The sequence below is a fragment of the Mirounga leonina genome, unplaced genomic scaffold (genome assembly GCF_011800145.1).
Source record: "Mirounga leonina isolate KUSES-001 unplaced genomic scaffold, KU_Mleo_1.0 Mir_125, whole genome shotgun sequence".
NCBI lineage: Eukaryota > Metazoa > Chordata > Mammalia > Carnivora > Phocidae > Mirounga > Mirounga leonina.
The window spans coordinates 30389008-30397477 of record NW_023270305.1 but is presented as its reverse complement, the minus strand read 5'-3'; the positions used below and the strand labels follow the sequence as shown (position 1 = coordinate 30397477).

The 8470-nt window shown below is 44.7% G+C and overlaps 1 gene segment (V, D, J or C); it reads right to left on the bottom strand.

Annotated features, from left to right (window-relative positions):
* Nucleotides 1-313: 313 nt before the first annotated feature.
* LOC118007528 lies at nucleotides 314-1098 on the bottom strand. The segment is given in 2 exon segments: nucleotides 314-639; nucleotides 1050-1098. Coding segments are annotated over 2 exon segments (375 nt in total).
* Between the last annotated feature and the right edge of the window lie 7372 nt (nucleotides 1099-8470).

Here is an 8470-nt window from a genome sequence, read left to right as displayed (position 1 = left end):
CCGTACACAAGGCGGGGAGGATCAGAGGGACTTTCATTCAGGTCTTCCTTCTGTCCTGGCTGGTGGCTCAGAACTCACCCATTCTCCCTGACAGGCATGTCATGTCAAGGCTGTTTCGGCTTACAACAGAGCCATAAAGGATGGTGCTGGGGTGCAGCCGAGGCCCTTGTGGTCCAGAGCCTGCAGCCTCAACCTAGTACCCTGGGGTCTCCAATGTTTTCTTACACTGACTGAGAGAATCTGCTGTGCCTGCTCCCCAAAAAACACATGTGGGCAGCTGAGCCATGACTAGCAGGGAGGTTTGTGTTCAGGGCTAAACCACTGTGCAAGGAGCATGTATACTTTGCTGGCAGTAATAAACTCCAACATCGTCAGCCTCCACCCTGCTGATCCTCAGGGTGAAATCTGTCCCTGACCCACTGCCACTGAACTTGTCTGGGACCCCAGTGAAACGGTGAGAAGCCGCATAGATCAGAAGCTGTGGAGACTGGCCTGGCTTTTGCAGGTACCAATGCAAATAATTGTATCCATTACTGTGTAGGAGGCTCTGACTGGCCCTGCAGGAGATGGAGGGCGGTTCTCCAAGGGTGACGGGCAGGGACAGTGGGGTCTGTGTCATTACGACATCCCCACTGGATCCTAAAGTAAGAAGAGAGAAGTGCAAGTTTAAGTGCAAACATTGTGGGAAATTCCCATAATTTCCCTTGGCTCTTTATTTCAGACTAAAATGCTTTTGAAGGGATTTTGATTCAGAACTCAAAACTTTCCAATCTCAAAAAACAACCAGAGATTGGCAAGAGATAACAGGATCTCCTGAGGCCACATAAGCCCTCTCCGTCTTCGGGGCCACAGTAGTCACCAGAACACATACAGGTCCCTTTCCTTCAGGACTCGTCCTCTCTCACCGATCTAAAAGTCACATGCCCCAGCCCAGTAGAAAGACATCCATCTCACATGGAAACAAAATTTATGTGGGAAACTCTGGTGCCCTCAGAGTTCATCCTCTCCTCCCATTTTCCTTCCTCTTGGGGCACTCTGTCCTTACTTACCTGGAAACCAGAGCATGAGGAGCCCCAGAAGCTGAGCAGGGAACTTCATTTTGACAAGTTAAAGCGATGAGTCCTAGTAGGTAAAGACAGGTTGAGAGTTGATCTTTTATCTCAGACTGGCAAAGGAAGGTCCTCCCTAGGGCACAATATGCAAATCCCCTGTCTGGGCAGCCACATGGAAAGAGCCAGCAGGAGAGGGGTATGATCTCTTATGTGAGCAAAGTGACATAAAAGATTGCCTTCGCCTGGAGCAAAACTAAGAGATACAATCCATTCTGCCTGGGAGTGGGAGAAGGGCATAATTAAATGCCTCTGCTAGATTTCTACATCTTTAGCTTTTTTCCAGGCACATTTAACACTTCTATTTTAGAAAGGTTGACCCTGAATAGCCACAGCACTACTGTATGAACTCATATTCTTTCTTATTTTAAATCCTTCTGATTACATATTTCAAACTATTTTGAAATCATTTTAGAATTACTAGAGTTTCAAAGCTATTAAGATCATCTCCATACATTCTTTTTCCAGCTTTCCCTAATGTGAACAGCTTACAGGAAATTACAGCTTACAGGAAAATTACAGGAACTTACAGCTTAGCCAGGAAATTTATATTGATAAAATGCTATTAACTAATTAATAATCCATATTTGGATTCCCTAATTTTTCTGCTAAAGCCCTATTGTGTCCTAGGATAAAATCCAAGAATCTACATTGCATGCATTGCCATGTCTCCTTTCGTTCCTCCAATCTGTGATGATTATCTCAGTTTCGTGTATCTTTCATGACCTTGAAACTTTTGCTGTGTACTGGACTGTTATTTTGAAGTTTGTCCTGCTAATCAGACTTGTTTGATGTTTTCTGTTGATTGGAATAAGATTTTCAGTTTTGGCAAGAATATTGCAGAAGGAATATATCCTCAGTGCATCATACCAGGAGTTATATATGCCAACATTTCTTTTTTTTTTTTTTTTTTATTTGAGAGAGAGAGAGTGAGAGAGAGCGTGCAAGAGGGGGTAGGGTTAGAGGGAGAAGCAGACTCCCCGCCGAGCAGGGAGCCCGATGCGGGACTCGATCCCAGGACTCCGGGATCATGACCTGAGCCGAAGGCAGTCGCTTAACCAACTGAGCCACCCAGGCGCCCCGTATGCCAACATTTCTGATTCCATGGAACAATAACTGACTATGACTACTGATACCCTTTTTGTAAAGAAGTCCTGGGCAAACATAATCAGAGGAACTACTTTAAACATTCTCCTTATTTGGTCATGCTGAATTTATTAATATTTATTTTTATTAATTCTATTTATCATTTTATTAATTCTATTTATTAATAGTCTATTTCTGTCTGAGATTACCTGTGTTTGAGGTTGTTTTTCAAATGTAGTTATATTTGTAGCTTGCAACCCAATAGGGAATATTGAAAAAATAAATTATGTTCAGCCTTAGATGACAAATGTTTCTATGATGGTTAATTACAACGTGGATGTTAACAGCCTGGAGAAAGGAAAAGAGGAATAGGATTGATGAAAATATGGGACTTAGGGAAAATGTGACTTATTAAAACATCCACCAATGCATGGCTGTTATTGTGTCAATTATTCGGATAAATTAATAGGATTTTGTACCACTTAACATGCTGGAGAAATAAAAGATAAAAAATTCAGTTACATAATTCACTGAGCTACTCCCAACTAGGGAGATTGAGACACCAATCTCATGTCAGGATTGATGCCCTATCAGAATTCACCAGACAGTATCTGATGGAGAGAACTTGTTTCCAGCCAAATCAAGTATGTCATTTTGGGGGTCCTCCCTACATGCTATTTTCCCTGTGGCCATGGAGTCTGAGGGAAAGATTGGGCAGCAGGAGGAGGTGTGAAATTATCCCTAGATGAAAAGGGGAAGCTCTGAGATGTAATCCTAAGTGGTAACAAGTAGTCATAATAATATCTAAAATCAGTCTGGGCTCTGGACCATTATGGCCAGACACACCCAGTCATCCTGGGATTCCCGTGGTACCTCTGCGCCCTCTTGTGGCCACATGGAGGGAGACACCCTGAGGTTTTTCCCTGTTGGTGTCAGAGAGAGAATTGGTGTAGTCTGAGTTCCCAACACTTCAGAACTGTGCACGCAGTCTCTCAGTGACCAACAGGATGACTGATGAAACTGTGGCTTTGGTTAGATTTATACCAATAGCTGCAGTCAGGATGGAAAATCGGGCAGAAGGGACATCTCTCAAGACCAAATGAAAAATCACCACCTTGTGACTTTTTTCTTTTCCAAGATTGATCTTCCGTGACATGAGGGAAACCTCAGAGTGTGAAGGGGACCCCATGTTATTCACCCCCAAACTTGGCCTGGCCAACTGACCATCCCAGTTGGATGGTCCATCCCAGGCATCTGTATATCCTCTTTAGATAACCAGTGTCTGGGACAGCCTGGCTGAGGCGGCTCACAGATGGTTCCATGCTGACTCTCTTCACCTCAGCTCAGGCAATGCTAATCCCTGAACGAATGGCTGCCTGTTCTCCTTGGCACCAAGAGCACATGCCTGCTCTGTCCTGACCTCACTGCCACCCTCAGAGCCTCAGGGCACATCCACTGCGTCATGGGCAGTGGTGGGGCCCCTGGGAGAGTATTTTTTCCCCAAAGCCCAAGTCAGACTCACCGTATCCAGTAAGTCTGATCGGCTCTTCTCTGCCATCCTCCTTTATACACACGACGTCTGCACCCTCTCCTCATTTTTACCTTGCACAATCATCAAAAGACACAACGCTTTTGATGAGATCAGAAATAAAAAACTTGGAAAATCATCTTGTTATTCAAATAAGTGCAATAGAGATATGGTTACATAGTCTTCAAGTGAGATTGTCAGAATAGTGTCCTAACCTGTTCTTTGACAATGTTGTTTCTAGGATAAAGTGAACTTCTTTCTTGCACATTTTCAAACATGTCTTATTTCTGATGCCTGTAACAAATGAAAATTGCTTTCCAGGTTCTGTGGCAGAGTGTGGCAACACGAGGTAGTGATGCATAGCTTTAAGTTAGGTGTCAACTCTTCCAGAATTGTGATTTCCCCATCATGTCTGGGATCCAAAGACTACAGAGGCCACCCAAGATTTTGCTGCTCAACACGTTAGCAAAGGAGTGACTGTACAGTCATCAGAATCGGGGTCCAGAGCGATTCGGTTTGTCTGTGCGTACACCGCATTTTATTTCGCTCTCTCAGGGTGCTGTCTGCGGCTGGCTCCAGAGGCTCCCACTGGCTCCCCCACTCCCCTGGGAATTTTTTTTTTTTTTTAAGATTTTATTTATTTATTTGCGAGAGAGAATGAGAGACAGAGAGCACGAGAGGGAGGAGGGTCAGAGGGAGAAGCACACTCCCCGCTGAGCAGGGAGCCCGATGCGGGACTCGATCCCGGGACTCCAGGATCATGACCTGAGCCGAAGGCAGTCACCCAACCGACTGAGCCACCCAGGCGCCCGCCCCTGGGAAGTATTGCGAGCACAGGGTGATGGCTGCACAGGAAAACTGGACTTCAAGTTCTCAGTTCTGAGTGGATCTCAGCTTCACTCCTTTCAGTGATCTTAGCGGGGCAGGGTGGTGACTGCCAGATGATCCTGGACGGAGGGGACACCCTCTTCTATGTCTACACTGATCACATCTGGCAATTTTAAGCAGGTGTTTGTCAATATATGCAGAAATTGCAACCTCTTGTCCTAAATCTGCACTGAATAGAGTCTGAAGGCTGAGAGTAGCCCCTTTCTTTGCTGCTTTGCTCCCAAGTTCCACAAAGGTGATGAACCTGCCATGTTTAGGGCTTTGTGGGTGTCCTTTGTATGTGTCCCTTCACCTCTCAGCTGGTCCCCATCCCCAGTGCTCTCCCAGTACTCCAGCTAGTCCAGAAGGTCTTCCAGTGTTTGGTCTAAAACTGAATGAGTGCTCCTTTCAACCTGCAATGGTGGACCTTACAGTTTGTGAAATATAACTCAGACAATTCAATGAAACCACTTTCAGCTCTTTTGCAGGAAGATTTTCCATTTTATTGTTTATAGGAGATTACCACACACCTGACCAAAGGCCTTTGGGAGAGTGGCTGACTGCCTGTCTAGAGTCTCTCTGTTCCCTGAGTTTCACTCTGAAAGAAGGAAAACAATTTCATTTTTGAACATTTGTTGTAGATGCATTCTGTGCCAAATGCACTTGTAGATATTGTAGTAACTACTCTTCAGAGCAATCCTATGATATAGGATGATTAATGTCCTCCTTTATGGATGAGAAAATTGACAAAGTTGTCTGAGGTCGTACAGCCAGCTCACACTAGAGGTCGGAGTCAGAGTTTATACTCAGGCATTCCAGCTCCAGAGCCCACACTGTTATCCACTGGATGCTGCTCTCATTTATCCTTAGAGCATCATTTGAAAGAGGCGAAAATGTAACCCGCTAGCAGGGCTCATTTCCAGGTTCACAGATTGGATACTGGAGAAGATACATCTCCTTGTGGCACTGGGGTGTCTGATGAGCTGGCTTGGGTGCAGAATTTGCCTAGAGCCAAAATCTTCCAACAGTCTCAGTCACAGCATGTTGAAACCAAAGCAGTTTTTTGGATTTTTTTTTTAATTTATTTATATGACAGAGAGAGACAGCTAGAACAGGAACACAAGCAGGGGGAGTGGGAGAGGGAGAAGCAGGCTTCCCGCTGAGCAGGGAGCCCGATGTGGGACTCGATCCCAGGACCCTGGGATCATGACCTGAGCCTAAGGCAGACGCTTAACGACTGAGCCACCCAGGTGCCCCCCAAAGCAGTTTTTTGAATTCCAAACCTGGATTTTAAAAATAAAGAACGGAGTCTGGAAGAATTAGAAAACTTAAAATTATATGCCATTTTTGTTTTTGTTTTTGTTTTTTTGGAAGACATGAACAGACATTTCTCCATAGAGATCCCAACAGACACAGGAAAGATGCTCCACATCACTCATCATCAGGGAAATACAAATCAAAACCATGATGAGATACCATCTCACACCCGTCGGGATGGCTAGTATCAAAAAGACAAGAAATACCAAGTGTTGAAAAGTGACCCCCGTGCACTGTTGGTAGACATGAAAATTGGTGCAGCCACTGTGGAAACAATATGGAGGTTCTTCAACAACCTAAACATAGAAGGACCATAGGATCCAGTAATTCCCACTACTGGGTATTTACACAAAGAACACAAAAACACTAATTCAAAAGATACATGCGGCCCTGTGTATATTGCAGCATTATCTACAATAGCCAAGATATGCAAGGAACCCAAGTGTTCAACCATAGAGGAATGGATGAAGAAGATGTAGTATATATATATATATATATACACACACACAGCTAGAGAGCATTCTGCTAAGTGAAATAAGTCAGGCAGAGAGAGCCAAATACTACAGGATTCACTTCATGTAGAATCTAGAAAACAAAACAAATGAGCCTGATAAAATCAGGCAGTACAATGTCAGTACAATGAGAAGAAGCACACTCATACCTACAGAGAACACACTAATGGTTGCCAGAGGGGAGAGGGGTGAGGGGATGGGTGAAATAGGTAAAGGGGGGCACGAGGTACAAGGTTTCACTTATGAAATGAAAAGTCACAGAAATGAAAAGTACAACGTAGGGAGTATAGTCAGTAATAACGTTGGCACACGGGGACTACACTTATGGTGGTGAGCATTGAACAATGTGTAGAACTGTTGAGTGACTATGTTGTACACTTGAAAAGTGTGTCACATTGTATGTCAACTATGCAAAAAAGGAGAAAATGAATAGTTTTCCTTGACGATCCCACTGAGGACAGCAGTATAACAACTTGTGTCTGCCCCAGAAGGACAGAGATAGGTCCTGACATCACAGAACTGTGGGGGGAAAAAAAGAGGATTCAGCGCATAATTAGATGACACATTCCGAGGATCTCTTCCTAACAAAGCTCCTGACTTTAGGAGACCTGCTCTGGGGGTGTTGGAGACAAGATGGGAGAGCGGAACATGAGAGCAAGAGGCTCCCAGGGAGGGATTCCTGTATTCCCACGGGGCTATGGGGCTTCTGACCTGAGAAGGGGACTGGCACCCTACGTAAAAATCAGAACTGTTGAGGAGGGACCTTTCTATCCCTGACAAGGATCAGATGCACAATGGCCCTCCTACTGGAGGGTAAGGAAGGAGCCAGCTCTCTGTGGTATGTTACTTGTTGGCCTACCTAGACTCACTCCAGATGTAGGACTTCCACATCTGCAGAGAACGTCTGTCAGTAAGTGGGGGGCCTCAAGTTTACAGGCTGTCAGTACAATGAGAAGAAGCTTCTTTCCTATTTCCAGTGCCCACCTGCCTTCTAATGGGGACTAGGGTGTCTCACCAGCCGGCTCTATCCCACACATCCCAGGATGAAGTCTGCTTCTCCCAGTGTCAGGTGCAGTGAGGGACCTGAAAGCCCTTGATTTTGGGGGGTTTTGGAGGAGGCATCACTGAAGATGGGTGCCCACCTGCATGCCAGGCAGGGGTGGCCATGATAAAATCAGGCATCCCGATGAGAACCAACTCAGGTGCCTGTGGCTCTTTGTTAAGAGGTCCCAACCCTCAGGCTCCAAGGCTGTGACTCTAGGTGTGAGGGTCAAGTTCTTGCTTTCCAAGTGCACTGCCTCTCAGGACTCCGTCTGGCCTCCTCCGTGTTAGGCGTCCAGAACACCATCCTGCTTCCCCTTGAAGAAATTCAGCACTAACTGCCTGAAAGGTGTTCTTTTTTTTTTTTAAATTTCAGTATTTATTTAAACCAACACATACAAAATATTATCATTTTAACATATCAATAGGAAAAAATCATTAATGAGATAGTTTTTTTTACTTCTGATGTTTCCAGCATTCTTTTTTTTAAATTTTATTTTATTATGTTATGTTAATCACCATACAGTACATCATTAGTTTTTGATGTAGTGTTCCATGATTCATTGTTTGCGTATAACACCCAGTGCTCCATTCAATACGTGCCCTCTTTAATACCTGTCACCAGGCTAACCCATCCTCCCACCCGCCTCCACTCTAGAACCCTCAGTTTGTGTCTCAGAGTCCATAGTCTGTCATGGTTCTTCTCCCCCTCCGACTTCCCGCCCTTCATTTTTCCCTTCCTACTATCTTTTTTTTTTTTAACATATAATGTATTATTTGTTTCAGAGGTACAGGTCTGTGATTCATCAGTCTTACACAATTCACAGTGCTCAACATAGCACATACCCTCTCCACTGTCTATCACCCAGCCAGCCACCCCATCCCTCCCACCCCCCACCACTACAGCAACCCTCAGTTTATTTCCTGAGATTAAGAATTCCTCATATCAGTGAGATCATATGATACATGTCTTTCTCTGGTTGATTTATTTCGCTTAGCATAATACCCTT